Below are 26,310 nucleotides of genomic sequence, written 5' to 3' on the forward strand. Positions count from 1 at the left end.
CTGCCAGTCAGATTGTGGCTCAACCCACAGAAAACCTTGAGTTGCAAAAGGGGAGAGGACCATGCAGCCGATCCACTATTAAGTCTGGCCAAACCAGGTCAGAGCCAAACCGCCTGCACTCAAGCTCCTGATAAATCAGGGATGTGAGCAGCTATGCAGGGATGGCCCCTGAGCTCCAAAAAAAAAACCAATATAAAAGCTGGCTAGCTAACTAGGTAGGTGTCCCTGGGGCCTTATCCTGCTAACAGCAGACTTCCACAATGTGAGTCTGCGTCTTCTCCAAGGCAGCGTTCCCAACAAGTGGGCACCAAGTCCCAACCAAACACTAAGAAAAAATACCCGAAAACAATAAAACCACAGAGCAGAGCAGAAACGCTTCCGAGCAACTTGCTTGAAGAAAAAACTGAGGAGCCAGGAGCAGCTGCCAGGGAAGGAGGCAGAGTTCAAAGATGATCGACAGCATTCTGCAAGCAACTTGCGGGTTCAGATGCATAACCCTAGCATTCAGGACTACTAGACACATTGCAATAGAAATTAAGTTATAACAGGTGATACTTCCAAGTTCAGTGGATATAACCCTCAGAATTAGAATCCACCATTCTTAATGCTACAGATACTAAAAGATGGCTCTCTAGTAGACAGATCATCAGTATGAAGGCTAGTCAAAAGCAGGGGTAGAAAACAATAATACCCGAAAACAATAAAACCACAGAGCAGAGCAGAAACGCTTCCGAGCAACTTGCTTGAAGAAAAAACTGAGGAGCCAGGAGCAGCTGCCAGGGAAGGAGGCAGAGTTCAAAGATGATCGACAGCATTCTGCAAGCAACTTGCGGGTTCAGATGCATAACCCTAGCATTCAGGACTACTAGACACATTGCAATAGAAATTAAGTTATAACAGGTGATACTTCCAAGTTCAGTGGATATAACCCTCAGAATTAGAATCCACCATTCTTAACGCTACAGATACTAAAAGATGGCTCTCTAGTAGACAGATCATCAGTATGAAGGCTAGTCAAAAGCAGGGGTAGAGTGTGGGATACAGGCTGAAAGCTTTCTCAGAATCAAGTGCAACATCATTCCTTAACAGCGGATATCATTGTCTACTCCTGTATAAATACAACCCCAACCTCTCCCCCCTCAAAAAAAAAATTGTTTATAATCCCTTGTGTATACCTGACTAGAACACTGCAGTGATCTCCCAATGGAAGATTAGGTTTTCACCTTTGATAATCTTCTTTCTGTTAGTCCCTGGAGGTTTCAGTATGCTAGGTGTTCAGTCCCTTCCCGCAATCTGGGAGTTGCAGAAATCCAAACACTTTTCTAAGCACATGCTCCTCTCACCTTAGACAGAGTGTTAGAGCCCCCTGCAGTTTAGTCCCAAACCCAACCTGAACAAATCCATGACAAGGAGGGGATACTGAGGAAGTGAACTGGTTTGCTCTGCAACTTGAAAACAAGCAATAAACAGGCACAAAGGTAACACAGAAAAACACTGAGGAACAATATAGAACTAACATGCTGTGTGCAACAAGCACTCACATGAAATAGCCTTCAGTAATGCATACTCACAGAAGTGGAAAAGTTTCAAATTTATTTAAAATTTCTTATACCACCTAATCAGACTTCTAGGCAGTGTACAATATTAATAAAAACATATATTGATTATAATACAAACTTAAAATTGGTAGACATCTTTAGGGGTAGTTAATACATCCAAGGATGCTTTAACCAGGGACGAACAGGAACAAAAGGAAAAAAAAGGTTAGAACTACAATATTATAGAGAAAGAGAGAACAATTAAGGAAAGTACACTGGGAAGGGTTGCTGTGGTGGAAGACAGCATGTTTTCATCCTTACAAGGACAGTTAGGTTTCAAAGGCATCAACAAATAAAAATGTTTTTAACTTTGTTTTAAATTGATTTAGAGATGATTCTACACGTAAATAGTTAGGAATGTAATTTCAAAGGGAGGGAGCAGGATCTGTCAACTGGCTGGAAGATACTGAAGCCTAGAAAGAGATTAAGTGAGGCAGATTCAGAACAAGTGAGAGGGCAGGCCATACTGAATCCCTCCATGGACTAACAGAAAGAAAATTATCAAAAGTGAAAATCTAATCTTCTATTCTGTTACGTTCCTTCTGGACTCAGTACGCTAGGCGACATACCAAAACAATGGCAAGGACAGAAGAGCCTGCCCGCAACACTAAGGTCCCAAAAGCGGCATCAGAGCAAGCTGCCACAACCTCCAGAAAAAAATGGGTAAAGGTAGGATAGGATCAATCTAATCCAGTGGTTCCCAACCCTGTCCTGGAGGACCACCAGGCCAGTCGGGTTTTCAGGATAGCCCTAATGAATATGCATGGAGCAGGTTTGCATGCCTGGCACCCTCCATTATATGCAAATCTCTCCCATGCATATTCATTAGGGCTATCCTGAAACCCCGACTGGACTGGTGGTCTTCAAGGACAGGGTTGGAAAGCACTGATCTAATCCAATCATGTATTTGTGTGTCGCTCATACCTGTGCAGGCTCAAGGCGAATTAAAGTGTATTAAGAAAAAGTATACATATGACATGGTGGGGGATTGGGGGAAGAAGGGGAGAAAAGATAGAAATCGAGGAGCCACCCTGCAAATTTCCTCTGGAGAAAACGTGCAAGACTCCCCACAAAGCGGGAAACCAGCGGCAGCTTGCTATGGAAATGGCCATATGTATCCATCAGGCAATCGAGGTCATAGATTCCAGCAGACTACACCAAAGCAGAGCAGTCAGGACAAATAGAAAAAATAGATCAGATAGCCAAAAACCACTAGTCCTCTCCAAAAGTGTTGCAAGACTCTCTTGATGTCCAACGGGCGTAAGATCTGATCCTTGTGCTCTGAACCTGTGGAATGAAACGCAGGCAAACAAACCTCCTGAATGACACAAAGCAGAATCTACCATCAATAGAAAGGAAGGTACAGTACGGAGAACAACTCCAGTGTCTGTAATACGGAGAAAGGGTTCTCCGCACGAAAGAGCTTGAAGCTCAGAAATACGCCATGAGAAGTCAAAGTTGACCAGACAGTCTGAGTGTTAGATCCAGAAGAGTAGCAGCCTTCAGTGGCTTGAATAGGGCTTTCACAAGGCCCTGTAGAACGATGGTAAGATTCCATGAAGAGAAAAGATGACGCAAGAGAGGCCACAAACAAAGCACCCCTCTCAGAAACCTGGTTACATCCAGATGATCAAGGAGTGAACTAGAACCCCTGCTACCGGAACTTTAAGGGAGGCCACCGTTAAACCCTTATCTAAGTGAGCCCGCTCAGGTTCCACCTGGTCGCTAGCACACAACTTTTGGGAAGCCTCCCAGGCTGAGGCATAAGAAGCCATAGTTTAAGGTTTCTTGGACTTCAAGAGCATCAAGAGGACCTCCTCTGAATAACTACACTTCATCAAGGCTGCGCATTCAAGAGCCATGCCATAAGACCAAAGCTGTGGGTCTCCATGGGCACTGGTCTCTGACCGGTTGTGAGGAAGAGGAGTTTGAGCTTCCTGTTCTGCTGAAGACGGACGAGATCAGCAAACCTCAGATGAGACCCGTCCAGAGCAACTAGAATCGCTAAGCTGGGATACGTCGCTATCTGGCAGATGACCCAACCAACCAGAAACCATGGAGAGAACACATAAAGTAGTTTGTGAGCTGGACAGGGATGAATCAAGGTGTCCAGCCCTAAGCTTCCGTGCTCTGTTCTTAGATTGAAGAAGCGCCTGACCTTCAAGTTCTCTGCTGAAGCCATCAAGTCCATCTGGGGTTAATACCAGTACTGTACAATCAGACAGAAACGCTTTCCACGAAAGAGACCATTCTCCTGGGTCCAGGACTTGTCAACTGAGGAAGTCTGTCTATAAATTATTAAGTCCGGCCACATGTGCTGCCAAGAGAGATAGAAAACATAACTCCAGTCAGCGAAACAGCATGCAAGCCTCCTGGCCCAAGAGCCACTTTAATAAATAACATATGCCACTTCCGTGGCATTGTCTGAGAACACTCGCACCTCTTTTCCTTCCAGAGTGGGTTGGAGAGCGAGATATGCCAGGCGAATTGCGTGAAGTTCCAAATGATTAATCGATTAACACCTCTGACAAGTAGTCCACTGCCCCTGAATTGAGCAGTCCCTGCAGTGATCACCCCAACCCAACAGGCTGGCATCCATTATAAGAGTTAATCGCTCTAAGATCCGAAGAAACTTGCCCTGGTGGAGAGATTCCCCCTGAAGCTACCAGCACAGACTTCTGCATGCTGGTTTCATCCAGGGGAACAGCTTCTGAAGGGGATGATGTTGCAGAGACCACTGAAAGAGGAGGGACTCCTGTAGAGGGTGCATGTGTGCACTGGCCCAGGGGACCACCTCCAAGGAGGCTGCCATGGAACGCAGGGTGTGGGAGCTGGAAAGTTCAGGAGATATCTGATCTGCCGTTGAAATTTTGGACTGCGTGGCTCAGGAAGAAACGCACAACCCTGCCAAGTGTCGAAGAGAAGGCCCCAAGTCTGAGAAGGGTGGCACAAAGCAGGCTGGCTCCACAGATCCACCAAAGTTTCTCTCTGAAGCAGCAGTCTGGATCTGCGGTACTGCATCCTTTCCTCCGTCAGAGGACTCCTTAAGGAGTCTCAAGGCACTTAAGCCACTGAATAAAAAACTTTAAGCGAAGAAATAAGAAAAAGATGCAGAGCATATTCAAAAGGCTTCTGCACGGATTGCTTGCATAAACTGAGACTCCAGGGGGCTCTAATTCTCTCTTTCCAAGGTGGGAGGAGCATGTGCTCAAAAAAGTGTTTGGATTTCTGCAACTCTCGGACTGCAGTAAGGGATTGAACACCTAGTGTACTGAATCCGGAAGGGACGTAACAGAATTTAGCCTTATGTTTCCCACCACTCACCATTCAATTGTGCATTATCAGAGTGCTTGCTTCAACTTGATCACCTCACAGATCTTCCATCACTTCACATGATCCTGACCACATATTATACTTTAGTCATATTCTTATCAGGGCATTTGGCACAGAAATATGTTTTCACTCCACCAGGGCCAATCAGGAAGCAGTTTCTTCCCATTCATCTTTCTCAGGACAAGCAGCAGCAGTGTACAGATTGTAAATACCCTGCCTTGCAGAAGCACCCCATCCAATTTTTCCCAGGGCTAGGTAGTAATAATTCATTTTCCTGAATTTTGTTTAAATCCAGCTTTGAAGATGTGGAAAAGATACGCTAAAATTTTTTGGGGAGAACACGAGCAAGGACTGTGAGCATGCTAAACACACCAGTAAGAGAATAATATTTATGTAAGATTTTGGCACTTTCTAATAAAAGTTTTCATAGATGCTATTATCACCTCCTAGACTTCTAGTAGAAATTACCTGGTTTTCAAATATCCCTTTTGAGAATGTTAAGATTGCCTGTCCTGATTCTTGATTATAAGTGCAGAAGAAACAAAATACTCCGTTTAGCTCATGCAGGCATATCTCCCCAAGTAAAGGGAATCAGATTTGCTTGGACAAAATGGGGATGTAAAGATCATTGAGCCTCCACCTTCATTTAGCCACATTGATCCATGATAAGACATTTTTTTGAGAAAATTCTGAGTACCTTGTGATTTCACAAAGGTTTTGTACACGACTTTAGGGGTTGTTGGCTCTGGAGCACAAAAACAATTTTGGAGGTTGACGGTCAGGAATGCGGGAAATTTATTTTTGCCGGTTAGTTGAATACTGGTTAATTGGAATTCTACTGTATATTATTATGCTCAATGACATCACCCATTTGCACAGGTAAAAGCATCCTGTTTGTCAGAGAAACTATTCAGCATTCACTACAATGTGGAAATGACAAATGAAAAGAAACATGTTATGGCCCATAATCAGAATTTACTGTCTTCATCTCAACAGTATATGCACTGTCATTTCAAATGTTAACAATCATCACTGTTTGTAATAAACATACCCTACTGTTAGCTGACTCATACATATCTCCTTCCACTTTCCTGGCATAGGCCACTAGGTTTTCCATACGACGATCCTTCAGTGCAGCTGGATCAGGAGTAGGGAAGATAGCTTGGACACTGCAATAAAACAGTATGAATAAGCAACCCATGAGTATAGCAAGTCATTGTACATGTTACAAAGCAAAAGAATAAGATAATTCTTCCCAAGTCAAGTGGACAAGTATTGGTCAACAAATTGTTTTCAAATCAAAATCAACCCTGGTGCTCAGCTCCACTTCCTCATTCCTGAGAGAACTAGCATTCTAGCTAAAACAGTTCTGAAGATCATAAGAAGAATAAACCTAGTCTATTTTGTAAAGCACCTACTGAAAAGCTACAAAGAATCCCAGAGAGCTCTATCTTGCGCTATGAGCCCCATAAAGTTGTTGTAGTACTTAGTCTTTTAAGGGGAAAAAAAGCCAGAGATCATAAAACAGCTAATATGATGGAAGATACAGACCACAAGGTCCATGTAGTTTGCCCAGATTCTGAAATGCCATAGACCCCCTCCCCATTTAAACTATTACTTCTACTGCTATTTCTATAAATTCCTTAAACTAGGTCAAAATTCTTTCCAACCGGATGATTTTTAAGATTCAACATGGCCTTCTGGAAATCAATTTGGTCACAAATTAATTCTTTATTAGAAAACCATGTAGCTTTATCATATGATACAATCCTATTTGGAATGTCAATGAGAAAAAAAGAGTCAAATTTCATCAAATAATAATAAGCTTTTATTAATAATGACAGGAGTCGCCATTCAACATATCACCAGAAATTGGAAAAATTACACAAGATTTAATTACACCTTCTAGTGGAATTCATTATGCCATATATATATAAGATGGAAAGAATAATTGCTATACAAAAAGGGAATTATAATAATTTTAAGAAGATTTGGGGGCCATTGACAACTTATTGTAATGATTAGACCAGGGGTGTCCAATGTCGGTCCTCGAGGGCCGCAGTCCAGTCGGGTTTTCAGGATTTCCCCAATGAATATGCATTGAAAGCAGTGCATGCAAATAGATCTCATGCATATTCATTGAGGAAATCCTGAAAACCCGACTGGACTGCGGCCCTCGAGGACCGACATTGGACACCCCTGGATTAGACATTTTTACAGTGAAATTATAATTATGGAAGGGGGTATATAGTTATAATATAGGTTTAATCAATATTTGTTAATATAGCATATGTATATTGAATTTAGATTATAATATCTGTGAAAAGGGAGGGTGGGGGAGAGGGTAAATTTATGTATTTAGATGATATTAGAAAGAATTTCAAATGATATGTATGATTCAATTTATGTAATATTGTATACTTGGTGGAAGATGGAAAAATGAATAAAGAATTGGGGGGAAAAAAAAATTCAACAATTTTTATTAACTGCACCCTGAGACCAACAAATACAAAAGTAAAAACATTAAGCAGAGAACAAGAAAACAATGATAGGGCAACAAAAGTGCTCAAAAAATGGGAGCATGACAAACAAGATATCAGTCGCGGCCCTTGCTAAAAGTCACAAAGAACTTCAAGATCTACACAATCCCAACATATAACCTCCTACAGCAGCCTTCCAACTAGATGATTTTTAAATCTATAGCATTTATTTTACAGACTTCTATTCAAATAAAATCATCACTGTGGTTTATATCAGTATTGATGAAGCAGATGAAAATCAAAACAATTCAAGGGAAAAGGAAAGGAGAAAGTGTAAAATAAAGCAGCCACAAACAATAACAACTGAGATTAAAATAAAACCAAACAACAAAAAAATGGAAGTAAAGAATCCAGGAAATTTATGAAAAAGAGAGGAGGGGGGATAGGGAGATCAGGCCTCTACCCACTAGTCATCTAATAAATAGACCAAATTGTAGCCTAGCTTAAATAATTCAACAACCATTTTTTGACCATTATACCAGTCCGGAAAATGCTGGTTTAGAAATCTCTCTCTTAAGACTGATTTTAAACTTAAGTCTCCCAAAACAGGTCAACTAGCAGTGCATTCCAGAATAAAGGGGCAGCAAAACAGTTAAAAACAAGTATTCTGGATGAGTCTAGCAGAGGAAGAAATAACCAATTAGTCTGCTTCAAATTCTACTGCCTACTATTTAAAGCTATAACGGAGATAGCCCAACCTACTGGAACAACCGACTAACTCAATCCACCTCAACCAGACACAGAAGAACCCACTCACTATTCACACACCTGACAACCAAAAATGTCAAACGAAGAAAACTATATGACAACCTAATGGCCACCAGAGCAGCAAAACTAGACAGACAACTCACCAACCTGCTGTCTTCGACCACAGACTACAAAACCTTCAAAAAAGAAACAAAAACCCTACTCTTCAAAAAAATACATAAAACCTATTTAACATGACCAGATCCCAAGCCTCACCTACTATACTATCTACTCCTTATCAAATCTAAAATGTTCAAATTACCCATTATGTATTACCTAATTTCATATGAAAAATAGTTGGTAAGAGTTATCCTGGATAAATCACCATTGGAGGCACATAGCACTTGAAAAGGATCCAACAAATATTCCAAAAAGTAAAGGAAATTAACTAAAAGGTTTCAGTACGGGCTTAAATTTCCCTCCGAATAACCAACAGCCCCGGGCAGGTATTCATGAGTGAACAAGCACTTAGAACAACGTCTAAATAAATCCTGCCCCATACATCATGTAACCTTTAGATGAATAAATATATAAAGTGCAAACGTGCATCCAATGTGGGAACCAAGAAAAGATACAAAAATGTTACAAAATACAGACAGGAATACTTACCTCTTACAAAGAGAAAACTTCTGGATCTTCCACCTAAAAGCATTTTTCCTTCAAGGTTTAAATGAATGTGTGGACAAGTGCTTCACATAATATTATCCCTGATGGGACATTCCACTCCATGTTTTTGTGTGTGTATGGGTGCCGTTACTTTGTCTGTTCAAGATGTCATCTGTGACGTCATTACGACCTTGCATTATCATGGGCGAGGCCTTCCGTTTGTTTAAAAAGAACCCTCCCAGTACGCTTGCAAATTTCAGCGTGATTGAGCCGCTGTTTTTGGTGAGAGGTTTACTATACGATAATAACTGTATTTCTAGCACTCGGACCGGAGAATTTTGCCGTTCTGATTTCTCCCTCCTGACGAAGAATATCGAAACAGGACCTGTCAAGAGGAGACACAGTCTGCTTACGTTGAGCCAAGCTTTGTGGAGATACTTCCAACACATGAGCTAAGTCATCTTTTCAGTTGATTGGTTATTTATTTATTATTACCTATTCATCGAACTAAGACACGATTCATTATTTATTTATTTACAATATTGGATATCACATTGCACCTGTATTGGAGATGGATTTTTAATCAAATTTTTATATGGATTATTTGATTTTTTTCTTACGATTTTTGGGACTTTTTTTCTTATATATGGTTTCACACGTGGGGATATTTAGATTTTGAAACTTTGGGTTCTTTTTTACTATATTTTGTAACATTTTTGTATCTTTTCTTGGTTCCCGCATTGGATGCACGTTTGAACTTTATATATTTATTCATCTAAAGGTTACATGATGTACAGGGCAGGATTTATTTAGATGTTGTTCTAAGTGCTTGTTCACTCATGAATACCTGCCCGGGGCTGTTGGTTATTCGGAGGGAAATTTAAGCCCGTACTGAAACCTTTTAGTTAATTTCCTTTACTTTTTGGAATATTTGTTGGATCCTTTTCAAGTGCTATGTGCCTCCAATGGTGATTTATCCAGGATAACTCTTACCAACTATTTTTCATATTTTATATTGTTTGTTGGTAAATTCTTTTTTGGTTTTTGTTACCTAATTTCATGACAATTCTTATGTAATCCGCCTATATAAGTCTTAACATCATGGCAATTCTTATATAATCCGCCTTGAATCACAAGGTAATGGCGGAATAGAAATCACTAATGTAATGTAAGGATACACTATAGCAAGAAAAGGATAAAAAAGAAATGTAAATATACTTGAAGTCCCAACCAGAAGTAAAAGGTGTGCTAAAAGCAAGATTGTAAACCTGGTCCTGCTACAGAAAGGAAACCAGTATTGCTCAAGGCGTAAAGAGAAGCATGGTCTGATCTCATAACATAACAAATTCACTTATATACTGAAGTAACTTCTCAGTTCCATGCGGTTAACAACAATCAAGAGACTGTACAAGCACAGTGTATTATAATCACATTCAGAAAAATTTATAAAATAAATAGATCTTTAGCATTTTCTAAAGGAAAGATATGAGTTGGAGTTCTAAGAGGACAGAAAAGGGTTTATCCCATGATCCAGCTTGAACAGATAAAAGTCTATAGAAAAATCTTTTGAATATGCAACCTTTTACAGTAGGAAATGTAAATAATCCATACAGCCGAGAAAAATGTTTTAGTCAGTAAATTTAAAGTGATCAATAATAAAATCAGGTGTAAGGCCAAACAATGTAACAGGTACAACCTCCCTGTGGAGTCATTACACAAAACATTCCGACTAGCACCACTTCAACTCCAACTCTTTTATTTAATATCTATATAGGAGGACACGGGGTGGGGATGGGGACAGAGTAGTGCCACGTTCATTAATAATAAATATCATAAAATATATTACATTTTGTAATCAAAGAACTTGATATCAAAATATATTCTAAAAGTAAAACATATCCTGCAACAAATGGGTTAATCATATCTGTGAAATAAGAAATTTAAGTATTATAATATTTGCATGACATACAATTTAACTCTATTAGGAGTCGGAGCTGGAGAACGCACATTTTCACTGACTCCACAACCCAAAAATTGCTTCCACTCCAACTCCATGACTCCAAATCTGACTCCACAGTCCTGCTTTCAGGTCAACAAGAACTGGTTGAGTGGAAGGTGACCGAGGGTAGTGAACAATGGAGATCGCTCTTAGGAAAGGGATGTTACCAGTGGTGTGCCTCCATTTAATTACCTCCCGCTGTTGCCACAACTCGGAGAATGGCCAGGCGCGTGCAGCGATGGCATGACAATGGCCCACAAGCCTTCCCCCCGACATAAATTCTAACGTCGTACCCCCAACAGGCGGTCTGCGGACCCTAAGTTGAGAAACCCTGCTCTAAAGCACAACAAGCTAGCTACCTGCACCTTAGTCCGCTCATAGAAGGGTTGACTACTTCTGAGTATCCTTGGAAATCTTGCATAACAATTCCGGCACTGACAGTCAAAATCTTCATCAACTGAAAAAGCTTTTACCATACCAACACAATAACAGAACAGAACTCAACTTTCCTTCAAACTTAACCTCACTTCCAGGGCAGACTCTCTAAGCTCTCTAGTCCAAAGGTTCTCAATAAGCAGTATGTGTACCCCAGGGGGTATGCAGCAGTCATCTCTTACCCTCCTGTCGCTGCCGGTACCAACACTGCCATATCTTCTCGTCCTTCTGCTGATGTGGATATCAATTTGGCGCTTGTACCCCTCCCGGACTAGCAGCCTCAGCAGCATCTCCGTCTTACTGCCTTCCAACCACATACACCCCTTCATAAAGCCAAAGCCACGTTTAGGCTCCCAGCATGCCGCTGAAGCTGACCCGGAAGCCTTCCCTCCGATGTCAGAGCTGACCTAAGAGGGAAGGCTTCCAGGTCAGCCATGTGCAGGAGCTGCTGCCTGCAGCCCTGTGAAGAAGCAATTGCGTCTAAAAGCATGAAGGTGGCAGCCCACTTGGATGGTCCTGAAGGGAGCGAGTGAGCACTTTGGGATAACTAAAAGAGAGAAAGGACATGAATGTGGGACAAAAGCTGGAAGAAAGGAGGGAGGGGGGCATGAACTCGGAACACAGAAGGAAGGGAGGGGGCATGAACTTGGGACACAGAAAGAGGCAAAAAACGGGACATATGAGGGAGGGAAAGATGCTGAGGTGGGGGAGGGAATAGAAAGGGAGACTTGTTGGGCATGAGTGTGTGAGAGGGAAAGAGATGATGCAAATGGGGAAAGGAAGAGGGGAATATTTGGGCATAGAGAGGAAGAGGAGCGAGGTCAAGATGCATGTGGAAGAGAAGGATGAGAGGGTGAAATTTTGGATATGGTGGTGGAGAGGGAACAGTGGGACATATTGAAAGGGATGCAAAAGGGAGGAATGTTGGACATAGTGGCGGAGAAATGGAGGGAGAGATGTGGCATGGTGCTGGAGAGGGGTGATAGAAGAAGAAATGGTGGGCATGAGGTTGGTGGACAGGGGCGAAAGATGCTGCAAATGGTCCAGGGAATGAGAAAGGGAGAAATATTGGATGTGGCAGTAGAGGGGGTGAGAGAAATGCACCCTGGATCTCTCCCTCATTCCCTCTCTCTCTCTCTTTCCCCACTCCATTTGTAGCAAAGAAGGGAATGAGAGAATGAGAGATGGCAGACAATGAGAGAGAAAGGGGGAGAAATGTTGCACAAGAGTGGGGAGAGGTAAAAGAAAGAAAATTATCCAGGATAGAAGGGAGTGAGGATGCTGTACGTGAGGGATGGAAGACAGAAATGCTGGACCATGGTAGGAAGAACCAATGGACAGCAACCGCTTGAAGTCGAAGAAGAATTTGCAGAAGACAGGAAAGCAGAAAAAATAAAAATTTGAACCAACTTGAAGGAAAAATAAATCTTCAGACAACAAAGGTTTAAAATTTTTTTTAAAGAATTTATTGACTGAAATAGGTTAGCTTTGGGAAATGTATATAGCAGAAGTCTTTGTATTGTGTTCAACAAAAAAAGAAATGCATTTCTGGTTTTATTTCTCCAGTGTTAGAGTACTTGCTGACCCTTGCTGTGGCTGGTAGGGATACCAAGCACCGCCAGCTGAGGGCCTCCTCTAAAAGGTGACCAGAACTTCCCTCCACTAAGTGTAGCCATCCCTAAGCCACTGAGGTGCCAGCATCTGTGACTCAAGGATGCTGCTGCTGCCTGCCAAGCTTGGCATAAGGGACCACTGGCCACCTTCAGAAGTCCTCAACTGATATAGCTTGAGGGTTCTCATCAGCTGGAGTATTTATGTATTTTTTAATAAGATTATATTGTTTGGAAAACTGGAACACTCCTCCGGAGGCTGTTATAGGGGAAAACACCCTCCAGGGATTCAAGACAAAGTTAGACAAGTTCTTGCTGAACATTTATACAGGCAGGGCTGGTCTCAGTTAGGGCACTGGTCTTTGACCTAGGGGCCGCCGTGGGAGCAGACTGCTGGGCACGATGGACCACTGGTCTGGCCCAGCAGCGGCAATTCTTATGTTCTTAAATGAATATAAGAGATTGCATTACAATTAATACTATTATTAGGGGGCGGGGTCTGGGGCAGAGCTTGGCTGTAGGTACAGTGGTACCTCGGTTTACGAGTGCACCGGTTTGCGAGTGTTTTGCAAGACGAGCAAAACACTCAGCAAACTTTTGTATCGCAAACCGAGCACTGCCCCAATAAATGAGCTCTGTTTGCAATGGTGGCCCAGGGGTGAGTACCTGCCTTTGGGTGCTGCAGCGCTTCCAAAGTGATGGCTTCCTTCCCTCGGGGTCCCCATGCGGTTGCCCTCCCGCTTCAGCCGATGCCTCTGCCATCCGTCAGCGCCTCCCCGTTCCCAATCCAAGCCGGCCGCCATCCTGAACGAGCATGCGGCGGCATCACCTCTCCTCTCCTAAGTCAGCCACTGCCCCGACAACACGCTCACCACATACAAGCACGCAGGACATCTTGCGTGCTTGTTCGTGGTGAGCATGTTGTCGGGGCAGCGGCTGACTGAGGAGAGGAGAGGTGAGGCCGCGCGCATGCTCGTGCAGGATGGCGGCCGGCTTGGATCAGGAGCCGGAAGGCGCTGACAGACGGCAGAGGCATCGGACGAAGCGGGAGGGCAGCTGCACGGGGACCCCGAGGGAAGGAAGCCATCACTTTGGAAGTGCTGCAGCACCCAAAGGCAGGTACTCACCCCTGGGCCACCATTGCAAACTTTAGTTGTGGAACAAATCTTCTGAGTTTGCATTAAGGCCTATGGAGAACTTTGCTTTGATAAATGAGCGTTTTGGATTATGAGCATGATCCTGGAACGGATTATACTCGTAAATCAAGGTACCACTGTACTTGGTTGATATTTCTTAGACTTAGGGGGTACTTGGCTTAAAAAAGTTGATAAACACTGCTCTAGTCTATGTTCCTCCAGTTGGCCCCTTGCCAAAACTGCTCAAGAAAGCCTGCAACTCTGTCTTTGTGCAGGTCTTTAGCACTGCTCCATGTTACCCTGGGCAAGTCACTTAATCCTCCATTCTTATGTTATTAATCAGATTTTCTATTCCACCTTACCTATTCAATTCAAGGTCAGATTACATTACAAGAGGTTGGGTCAGTTACCCAGGAAGTTACAAAGGACAGTTTGGAATGGACATTCAATAGAGTTGCTAGTACAAGTAGATGTAAACTCATATTGCAAAACTGTTATTGTAAACTGTAACCTGTTCTGAGCTCTTTGGGGAGGACAAGATATAAAACCAAATAAATAACATGGATCAGTAGTTATTAATACAGTTGGTCCTTGCAGTTATACCTAATTTAAACTTGGCCCTTGCAGTTATGGGCAGCCAATGTTGTTTCATATAGTAGGGCTATAAGAGTTCCGATTTCCATAGTTTGTATACGAGTCTTACTGCTGCATTTTTAACTAGTTCTAGACATAATAGCAATGTTTTAGAGCAAAGAGTTAGTGTTACATTACATTAGTCTAGTCGAGATAGGATTAGGTATTGCACTAAAATTTGGAAAGCCTCTGTTTCGAATCTTAGCTTTCTCATCACAAGGAAAGATTGTTTTATTATTGATTGTACATGGTTCTTCAAGGATAGGTGGTTATCAACTTCTTCTCTTTTCAGGATTGTAGTTCTAATGTTGTTTTGTTTACTGTAATCCTTGGAGTGTTATATATGTAACCACAAAAAGGCAGTATATAAGTCCTAGTCTCTAGCTGGATGCTAGAGTACAAAACGAATGCCCTTCTTAATCATTTGTAAGCAATACAATATAAGCACTCTCCACTACGTTGGATTCTGTGCCAAGGTAACTTCAAATAATAACTATGCCCATTTGTATTCCAAGGATTCTGCAACCTTTCAGGCCTTCAAGAGTCATTTTATCTGCATAATTTAAGATGTACAATTACTTGCCTCAGCTTCTGATTCCATCTAGCCCTAGAACCTGCTCAGTTTTCCCTTTCTACTGCCACTGTACATCCCCACCAGTCAGACTTGTGAGCATATCCCATTAAACTCTCTTCTACTCTACACTAGTACTATCCTAGGCAGCCCAATTATATGGATGTTATTATTGCACCTAAAATTTTCCTGGTCATCGATGAGATCTCTACTTCTGTCTGTCTCCATTTACTGTGCAGTAAGTCAATGTTCTGTCAGTAATTCCAGATGCTTGCTGTTATCTTCATATCTTAAAATATTGTCTGCAACTGGGAAATTTTATTATCCAACATGGCAGTAACACACTGGGATAAATAAATGGTGGGCCACCTCCACCAACATAATTAGTATCAGCTGCTCGAGCCTCACCAACATCTTGTCAACAATAAGTGGCTTTTAAACTGCTGATTTTTGGGTCTTACATAAGAACATAAGATTTGCTGCTGCTGGATCAGACCAGTGGTCCATCATGCCCAGCAGTCCGCTCATGCGGTGGGTCCTTAGGTCAAAGACCCTTACCTGCGTATGTTCTGGTCCAACAGGAACTTATCTAACCTTTTCTTGAATCCCTAAAGCAGTGGTCTCAAACTCGTGGCCCGGGGGCCACATGCGGCCCGCCAGGTACTATTTTGAGGCCCTTGGCATGTTTATCATAATCACAAAAGTAAAATAAAACAGTTTCTTGATCTCTTGATTTCTTGGTCTCTTTAGCTATAAATGACAATATTGTTATTAAGACTTAGCCAAAAAGCAATGTTACTTACCGTAACAGTTGTTATCCAGGGACAGCAGGCAGCTATTCTCACTAGTGGGTGATGTCATCAGACAGAGCCCCGGTACGGACGTCTCACAAGCACGTGTTGCTTGTAGAAACTTAAAGTTTCTAGATGCCCGCACCGCGCATGCGCCGGTGCCTTCCTACCCGGAGATCCGGGCGTGTCTCCTCAGTTCAGGTAGCTAGCCTGAGAAGCCAACCCAGGGGAGGTGGGTGGGACGTGAGAATAGCTGCCTGCTGTCCCTGGATAACAACTGTTACGGTAAGTAACATTGCTTTATCCCAGGACAAGCAGGCAGGTATTCTCACTAGTGGGTGACCTCCAAGCTAACCTCAGTGGGATGGAGGGGGAGTTGGCGACTTAAGAGAATAAATTTTTCAATACTGTTTGGCCAAACTGTCCATCCCGTCTGGAGAGGGTATCCAGACAATAATGTGAGGTGAATGTGTGAACCGAGGACCAGGTGGCAGCCTTGCAAATTTCCTCGATTGGTGTTGATCTGAGGAATGCTACTGAGGCTGCCATTGCTCTGACCTTATGGGCTGTGACCTTACAAGGAAGTGATAATCCAGCCTGGGCATAGCAGGAAGAGATACAAGCCGCCATCCAATTGGAGATGGTGCGCTTTGATACGGGTCTTCCCAACTTGTTAGGGTCGAAGGAGACAAAAAGTTGAGGAGTGGTTCTGTGTGGCTTGGTGCGATCCAGGTAGAAAGCCAAGGCACGTTTGCAGTCTAGAGTGTGAAGGGCCGATTCTCCGTGGTGAGAATGAGGCTTAGGGAAGAATACTGGAAGTACAATGGATTGGTTGAGATGAAATTCGGAGACCACCTTAGGCAGGAATTTCGGGTGAGTGCGGAGGACCACTTGTCATGGTGGAATACTGTGAATGGTGGGTCCGCCATCAATGCCTGGAGTTCGCTGACTCTGCGAGCGGACGTAAGGGCTACAAGGAAAAGCACTTTCCAGGTGAGATACTTCAGAGGGGCCCTGTTGAGTGGTTCAAACGGGGGCTTCATGAGGTGGGAAAGGACTACGTTGAGGTCCCAAACTACTGGGGGTGGTTTGAGAGGAGGGTTAACATGGAAGAGTCCTTTCATAAATCTGGCGACCACCGGATGGGCCGAGAGGGGTTTCCCTTGTAGGGGCTGGTGGAACGCCGCAATAGCGCTCAGGTGGACTCGTATGGATGTGGACTTGAGCCCAGATTGAGATAGGTGTAGGAGATAGTCCAGCACGGAGGATAAGGAAGCTCGCTGAGGTTCCGTTGACTTAGAAACACACCATGAGGAGAATCTGGTCCATTTTTGGGAGTAGCATTGTCGAGTGGCGGGCTTCCTGGAAGCTTCCAAGACCTCCCTCACTTCTTGTGAGAATTGGTGAGGGGTTACGTTGAGAGGAACCAAGCTGTCAGGTGGAGAGCCTGCAGGTTGGGATGAAGTAGTGATCCTTGATGTTGAGTAAGCAGTGAAGGAAACACTGGAAGTGGTACTGGTTCCCTGCTGCTGAGTTGAAGTAGGAGGGAGAACCAAGGTTGTCTGGGCCACCGAGGAGCTATTAGAATCATGGTGGCCCGTTCGAGTTTCAGCTTGACCAGAGTCTTCTGGATCAGCGGGAATGGTGGGAACGCATATAGAAATTGTTTCCCCCAGTTCAGTAGAAAAGCATCTGCCTCGAGGCGATGAGGAGTGTAGATCCTGGAGCAAAACTGAGGCAGTTTGGCGTTGTGGGGAGCCGCAAAGAGGTCTATCTGAGGCGTCCCCCATTGCGTGAAGATTTGGTGAAGGGGGCTGGAATGGAGAGTCCATTCGTGCGGTTGTAGCAGACGGCTTAGTTTGTCTGCTAAGACGTTGTTCTCCCCCTGGATGTATACTGCTCTGAGTAGGGTGTTGTGGCGCACCGCCCAGTCCCAGACTCGTAGAGCTTCCTGGCAAAGGAGGGCCGAGCCCGTGCCTCCTTGCTTGTTGATATAATACATGGCGGCCTGATTGTCTGTGCGAATGAGGATTACCATGTCGTGGAGTAGGTGTTGGAAAGCTTGGAGCGCATTGAAGATGGCTCTGAGTTCCAGTAGATTGATTTGGTGTAGTCTTTCCGCACTGGTCCAGAATCCTTGGGTGCGGAGACCCTCCAGGTGGGCCCCCCATGCGTAGTTCGACGAATCGGTTGTTAGAACTTTCTGATGGGGGGGAGAGTGCATCAGCAAACCTCTGGATAGATTCGAAGAGGTCATCCACCAAAGTAGAGACTGCCGAAGAGCAGGTGTGACTAAGATGCGTTTGGATAGTGGATCGGACGTTTGATTCCACTGTGATGCCAGGGTCCACTGGGGGATCCTGAGGTGGAGTCTGGCAAAGGGTGTCACATGTACTGTAGAGGCCATATGGCCCAGGAGCACCATCAGTTGTCTCGCCGGTAGGGTTTGGCGAGTAGACACCGATTGGCTGAGATGAAGAAGAGACTCCATGCGTTGCCGAGGCAGGAATGCTCGGAGTCGGGTGGTGTCCAGGACCGCTCCGATGAAGGGGAGGGACTGGGTGGGTTGTAGATGAGACTTGGAGAAGTTGATCTCGAAGCCCAAATTCTGGAGGAAGTAGGTTGTAGCCAAGGCCGCCGAAGTGACCTCTGGGGCTGACGGGGCCTTGATGAGCCAGTCGTCGAGGTATGGGAATACCTGTAGACCCCTGTCCCGGAGTGCTGCGGCCACTACCACCAGGCACTTTGTGAAGACTCTGGGGGACGAAGATAGGCCGAATGGTAGCACTCGATACTGTAGGTGCAGATTTCCCACCCGAAATCTGAGGAACTTTCGGGAGGCCGGGTGAATGGGGATGTGAGTGTAGGCCTCCTTGAGATCCAGGGAGCATAACCAGTCGTTCTGCTCGAGGAGGGGGGTATAGAGAAGCCAAAGTCAACATGCGAAACTTCTCTTTGACCAGGAACTTGTTGAGGGCTCGAAGGTCTAAAATGGGTCGCAGGTCGCCCGTTTTCTTCGGGACGAGGAAGTACCGGGAGTAAAACCCTCGGTTCGATTGGTCTGACGGGACCGGCTCGACAGCCCGAAGCTGAAGTAAGGTTTGGACTTCCTGAAGAAGCAGGGCGGTCTGCGTCGAGCTTGAAGGATACTCTCTTGGAGGATGGTCCGGGGGGACCCGGTGGAATTGAAGAGAGTATCCTTCTCTTATGATGGTGAGGACCCATAGGTCCGTGGTTATGGCCTCCCATCGATGGTAAAAAAGATGGAGGCGGCCCCCTATGGGAGAGGCCGAGGTTATGCTCCCGGGGGGGGCGTCAAAAGGGCTGGGGAGCCTTAGGTACCGCCGGTGGCTGAGGTTTTTGCTGAGACTTCTGGGGAGGTTGTCTCTTCGCAGGCTGTCTCGCAGCAGGCGTTTGTCTGGGCATGTAACGCCGCTGGTAAATCAGGGGTGGCCTGGAAGGTCGAGACTGTTGAGGTTTGGGTTTGGGCCGCAGGATGGATTGAAAGGATTTTTCATGATCCGACAGCTTCTTGGTAACAGTTTCGATAGACTCATCGAACAGGTCAGCTCCAGCACATGGTACGTTGGCGAGTCTGTCCTGTAGGTTGGGATCCATATCGATAGTACGGAGCCATGCCAGGCGACGCATAGCTACCGCGCTTGCGGCGGCGCGTGCCGAGAGTTCGAATGCATCGAAGGAGGATTGCATCAGCTGGAGGCGTAATTGGGAGAGGGAGGCTACCACTTCCTCGAACTCGAATCGAGCTTGGTTGTCTATGAACGGAGTGAACTTGCGGAGCACCGGCAAGAAGAACTCCAGATAGGAAGAGAAAAAGAAGTTGTAGTTTAGCACCCGTGACGCCATCATGGAGTTTTGGTAGAATTTTCTACCAAATTTGTCCATCGTTCTCCCCTCTCGGCCCGGCGGTACAGAGGCGTAGACCTGGGAGGGATGAGAGCGTTTAAGGGAGGACTCGACCAGTAGGGATTGGTGGGAGAGTTGAGGGCCCTCGAACCCTTTATGGTGCACGATGCGGTATCGAGCATCGAGTTTGCTGGGGATCGCCGGTATGGAATACGGCGTTTCGAAGCACTGCATGAAGGTCTGGTCCAGTAATTTATGCAAGGGGAGCCGAAGCGACTCCGTTGGAGGGTTAGGTAAATGCATGGTGTCCAGATACTCTTTGGAGTATCGGGAGCCCGTGTCAAGGGTCACATCCAGATCCTCCGCCATTTGTCGGAGGAATGATGAGAAGGACAATTGTTCCGCCAGCGTCGGTCTGTGGGACGGGCTGGAGGAGGAGGAGGCCTCCAGGTCCGTGGACATCGGGGAGTGACAAGGAGAATCGGGCACCAGTGTCTCCTCGTACTCCGGGCCCCTCGGGGGGGACACCTCTGATGAGGAGTATCCCCTACGTTGCAGTTTTTTCTGCGGTGACACCTCCGAATGGCGTGAGGAGTGCCAGGATGAGTGTCTCGATCGGTGCCCGTCTCGGTGGCGGGACGGGGATCGGGATCGTCTGTGCATCGCATGGTCTCCCGAGGCCCCCAAGTGGATAGGGCTGGAAGCAGTGGATCGCAACTGGGTTTGCGATGCGGGTTCTTGCGATGCTACCCAAGTCTGGTAAGGAGTACGGAAGAACTCTTCCTGACTATGCCCAGGGCTTCGAGTATCGATCGGAGGTCTGGTCCCATGTTGGCGCGGAGGCGTAATGGGTTCTAATGGCGGCATATCGGTAAGCGAGGCTTGCCGCGTGGGCATCGCCGCCCTCCCCCGTTCGTCCTCGTCGGTTGTCGAGGTCGAACGGTGTGGGGGAGGGGGAGGGGGCGGACCGCCCCTTTGGACCGGTACCGGGAGGTCACCCTGTATGGCAGCGATGAGCCCGGGTCCGATGGTCTGCATGAGCTCAACGAATTGAGCTTCCAGCACGGACCGTAGCGAAGCCGATAAGGAGGGATCCGCACCGAAAGGGGGTCCTCCTGCACGGACATCGCGCTCCTTCGAGGCCGAGTGCTTCTGCTTAGTAGCTTTCGGCACTTTGATGACCATTGGTGGCACTGTGGAAGGAAGAGGTACCTGAACCGAGGAGACCGGGGCAGGCACCGACGTCGAGCTCGTGGATGGTGTCGGGGTGAGCGATGCCGGTTTCACCACATTCGATGCAGGAGTGGTCGATGCCGGTTTCGCCCGAACCGGGGAGGTATCAGATGAAGTGGAGGCTGAGGGATCCTTAGCTGCGTCCATCTTGAACATCGATTCCCACAATAGGCAACGCCGCTTGAATGAGCGTGCCGTAAGGGTAGAGCAAGGCCCGCACGATTTCGGGATGTGGTCAGGGCCCAAACACTGCAAACAGCGCCAGTGAGGGTCCGTGAGTGAAATCGCGCGTTGGCACTTGCTGCACTTTTTAAACCCGGTGATTGGCCGGGACATAGGCCGGAAAATCTCCGCCGCTAGGTCGAAGCCAGTGGGCCTGAGCCACGTGGCCGGCCCGTTCGACCTGCCGGAGGAAATAATCTTCTTTTTTTTTTTTTTTTTACTGAAAAAGAAAAGAACTGTTAACTGTAATTAAAAGAAAACGAAAACGCGGACAAGAAAGGCAAATTTAACTGAATTCAGCTAGCGCATGAAGAAGTTGAACTTCTCAGCTCCGCGGAAAAGAAAGAACTGAGGAGACACGCCCGGATCTCCGGGTAGGAAGGCACCGGCGCATGCGCGGTGCGGGCATCTAGAAACTTTAAGTTTCTACAAGCAACACGTGCTTGTGAGACGTCCGTACCGGGGCTCTGTCTGATGACATCACCCACTAGTGAGAATACCTGCCTGCTTGTCCTGGGATAAAGAAAGATTTATAAACTAAAAAGAGTTTTACTTCATGCAAAATTGTCATTTCTTTAATAAGACATTAACTATTTTTTTCTGAGGCCCTCCAAGTACCTACAAATCCAAAATGTGGCCCTGCAAAGGGTTTGAGTTTGAGACCACTGCCCTAAAGGGTGCTTTCCCCTATAGCAGCCACTAGAAGAGCGTTTCAAATTTCTACTACTCTCTGGGTGAAGAACTGCCTTACGTTTGTACAGAGTCTTTTAACTTTAGAGAGTACCCTTTCTTTCTCTCCACCTTGGAGAGGGTGAACAATCTCTCTTTCTCTACTAAGTCAATTCCCTTCAATATCTTGAATGTTTCAATCATGTCTCCTCTCATTCTCCTCTTCTCAAGGGAGAAGAGGCCCAGTTTCTCTAGCTCTCAATGTACAGCAACTCCTTCAGTCCCTTAAGCATTTTTGTCGCTCCTCTCTGGCCCCTATCGAATAGTACTATGTCCTTTTTCATGTACGGCAAGCAGTGTTGGACACAGTACTCCAGCTGGGGGCGCACCATAGCCCGGTACAGTAGCATGATAACCTTCTCTGATCCGTTTGTGATCCCTTCTTAATCATTCCTAACATTCTGTTTGCCCTTTTCGCCGTCACCATGCATTGCGCGGACGGTTTCATTGATTTGACTACAAGAACTCCCAAGGCTCTTTCCAGGGGGCTCTCTTCGAGTATAGCATCGGACATCCTGTATTCGTGCAAATGATTTTTGTTACCGACATGCATCACCTTGCACGTATCCACGTTGAACCTCATTTGCCATTTCACGGCTCATTCCTCGAGTGTGTTTATGTCTCATTGTAGGTCTTCGCAATCCTTCTGTGTCCTCACTACTCTAATAGCTTTGTATCGTCCGCAAATTTAATCACCTCGCTCGTCGTACCAATTTCTAGGTCGTTTATAAATATGTTGAAGAGCACGGGCCCAAGCACCAAATCCTGCGGCACTCCACTTGTGACACTTTTCCAGTCCGAGTATTGTCCATTTATCCCCACTCTCTGTTTCCTATCCGCCAACCAGTTTTTAATCCACGTATTTCACCCTCGATTCCATGGCTCGCAATTTTTCAAAGTAGACGTTCATGGGGAACCTTGTCGAACGCCTTCTGAAAATCTAGATATACGATGTCGACCGGGTCACCCTTGTCTATCTGCCTATTTATTCCCTCGAAGAAGTGCAGTAAATTTGTCAAGCAAGATCTTCCTTTGCTGAAGCCGTGCAGACTGGTCCTCATCAAATTATATCCGTTAAGGTGATCAATGATGCGGTCCTTTATCAGCGTCTTTACCATCTTTCCCGGTACCAAAGTCAGACTCACTGGTCTGTAGTTTCTCGGATCTCCCCTCGAATCTTTCTTGAAGATCGGAGTAACATTCACCACTTTCCAGTCTTCCGGAAACTTTCCTGATTTGGATTGGCTATTAGTTGAAGCAGTTCAGCTATAACCCCTTTCAGTTCCTTGATTACCCTTGGGTAGATGCCATCTGGTCCCGGGGATTTATCGCTTTTAAGCCTATCAATCTGTCTACATACCTCTTCTAGACTGACCATCGATCCTGTCAGTTTCCCTTCTTCTTTACCAGTGTATAGCCTATCTGGCTTCTGGCTTCCCTAGTAAAAGGCTGTCCTCCAGGTTCTTTGGTCAATCCTGGTAAGCCTTTCTATTAATCTGGCTAGTAAAAAGGAGGATTGTAGCTGATATTCGATGGGTTCCTGAGAAAACAGCACTGGAGTGAGTCTATTCACTGCCAGTTTATCACAAGACTCCATTTTCCTCAGTTTCACTTTTTTTTAAATACATCACTGGCTCCATGATCTCAAGTCTCATCTAATTTAAAAAAAACTTAGTTTCAGCAAAATCACATGCTACACATTTCTCCCATTGTAATTAATTTTGTAAAAGCTTACATAATTGAAAGGTAGGGGAGGCACTTCATTCAATTATATATATTTACATTCAATTATATATATTTACACAGAATATGGAAAGAGATTTCTGACAAACTCAATCATATAAAGAGCTAAAGGATTTATCTATTTTTATCCACATTTATAGTCAGATATGGTTAATCTGAGAACTGGCAACACAAAAACCTGGCACAGTATCAATAATTTTGCTTGGATTCACAGCACAATAATTTTAAATAAGTGCTTACATGTCATCAAGTGTCTAATAAAATAATGAATCCACATACAGTTTATGCACCAAGTGATTGCGCAGATCCTGAGTAACGTGTTCATGCCATGCTTTCCTCACTCCAGTGCTGGATGGTGGTGCAGCTGTAGGCATAGTACCGAGGTTTCCAACATTACTAGAATTTGTGCCATCACTCAGCAACTGACTAAAATAAAAAGGATAATTGTAAAATATTAGTAGTGATATTAATGCATCTTGGAAATTTCAAGTGAATACAGTATTTAATTCAAGCCACAGCAAAACCCTGAGTGGTGTAGAATGGGTAAGAGTGAATTTAATTTTCACCCTTACAAAAAGTACAAAAACTATGGGACACTCAATTAAATTAAATGGAAATACTTTTAAAACAAACAGAAGGAAATACTTTTTTACTCAATGAATAATTAAGCTCTGGAACTCATCCCCAGAGGATGTAGTTATGGCAATTAGTATAGCTGGGCTTAAGAAAGGATTGGACAAGTTCCTAGAGGAAAGGTCCAGAGTCTGCTATTGAGACAGACATGGGGGAAGCCACTTCTTGCCCTGGATAGGTAGCACAGAATGTTGCTACTATTTGGGTTTCTGCCAGGAACTTGTGACCTCGATTGCCCACTGCTGGAAACAGGGCTAAATGGACCATTGGTCTGACCCAGAATGGCTATTGTTATGTTCTTAAAATAACCTCCCACTCTCTCTCTCTCAACCACTTCCAATATCAATGAAAGAAAATGAACAAAAGTGCTCAGGGGAAGATTCTCAAAACTTTAATGTGGTTGCTAAACTAATTCCAGACGGTTTAGTGTTCATGTATTTTAGAGGCAGATTATCCAAACGGCTTACCATGGTCTTATCCAAGCTTCCTAGCAGGCTCTGACTCTTCCATATAAAGAGATTATGTACTTACTCTGGGAAGCTCTTTTCCAGCAAATAGGGGAGACATTCTAGACAATAGGGTTATTTCCCCATTCTCGCATGCTCTGCAGAAGGAATCCACTCCAGATTTTTCACTCTGCCTCTGTAGTACTTCATTGATCGATTTAGCCCCTTCTACAGTCAGTACCCAAGAACCAAGAGGCACCCACTTATGTGAAGTACAGGCACCTGTAATAACAGGCTAAAGAAAGTGTTCTGATGAAACTAATGAAGCAGTACCATTAACCGCCAACATAGGCTCCAAAGGAGCGAAGCACAATTCCACAAGAAAATGAACATAGAACTAGGTAAAAGACTGAACTACAATATAGTAGAGAAAAGTAACAAATAAGGAAAGAACAAGAGGTAAAGGATAAAAATTTTTTTAAAAAAAAGTGATACCATGTTAAAAAAATGAAAGAAAATCACAGGGTGTCCTTAATAGGACGGTTATTTGCCAAAGGTATCTTTGAATAAAAAATGTCTTTAATTTTGATTTAAAATGAGACAAAGATGTTTCTTTCCTTATATCTAGCCCAAGTCCTCTAGGACCCGAAGCACCTGCGCCACTGTGCGATTTCCCTCAGCCACCAGCCCAAAAGGCAGGGCCGAAAACTGGTAATGCTGCTCCAGAACATGAAACTGCAAACTTGCAGTGGGCCTCCGTATGATCCAAGGAGGCCAAAAATTCCCCCGGAGCCACTGCCACAATGACTGACCGCATGGTCTCAATTCGGAAGCGGGGAATCCTGAGAGAAACATTCACATACTGAAGATCCAGAATAAGCCTCCAATCTTCTGAGTCTTTCTTTGGCATGATAAAGTATACAGAGTATCTTCCTGAGCCCGACAGGTCGCATGACACTGGCGCTCTAGCTTGAATATCCAGAAAGCGCTGAACAGTAGCCTGGACTTTGAGCACCTTGTCCGGTCATCCGGATGGAAAATCCACAAATCAATCTGACAGAGGCTGGGCAAATTCCAGCTTGTATCCTGATCGAATAATGTTCAAGACCCACTGGTCTGCTGTAATGTGTATCCAGGCAGGCAGAAACTCTGAGAGCCGGCCCCCTATCCGCAGAGGGGCATTTGGAGTCCTGGTGTCATTGTGCTTTTCTGGCAGGATGTGCAGGACAGGCGGCAGAAGGTTGGGAACACCTGTAGAACGCATACAGACCTTGGAAGCTCTGGGAAAATTTCTGCAACATGGTATGTGCATACTGTCTGAAGAATCTGGAGCCCTACAAATCAGAACGCCCGGATCCCTTGGAGGGTCTGGGTCTACATCTACTATCAGACAGGGTCTTTTGGCAACGATCCAATACCAATTACATGAAGGCATCCA

The 26,310-nt window shown here is 44.9% G+C and overlaps 1 protein-coding gene across 8 annotated transcripts in view; it reads right to left on the reverse strand.

Annotated features, from left to right (window-relative positions):
* The window catches only part of CREBBP (CREB binding protein), a 676,455-nt gene that overhangs the window by 437,987 nt on the left and 212,158 nt on the right, over positions 1 to 26,310 (reverse strand). For all 8 annotated transcript variants that reach the window (XM_033962544.1, XM_033962542.1, XM_033962548.1 and 5 more), the window contains 2 exons: positions 24,073 to 24,219; positions 5,983 to 6,100 (listed from right to left, as the gene is read on the reverse strand). In XM_033962544.1, the coding sequence (XP_033818435.1) occupies positions 5,983 to 6,100; positions 24,073 to 24,219 (265 nt within the window). The remainder of the gene's footprint in view (positions 1 to 5,982; positions 6,101 to 24,072; positions 24,220 to 26,310) is intronic.

The sequence above is a fragment of the Geotrypetes seraphini genome, chromosome 11, assembly GCF_902459505.1.
Source record: "Geotrypetes seraphini chromosome 11, aGeoSer1.1, whole genome shotgun sequence".
In the NCBI taxonomy this organism is placed as follows: Eukaryota; Metazoa; Chordata; class Amphibia; order Gymnophiona; family Dermophiidae; genus Geotrypetes; species Geotrypetes seraphini.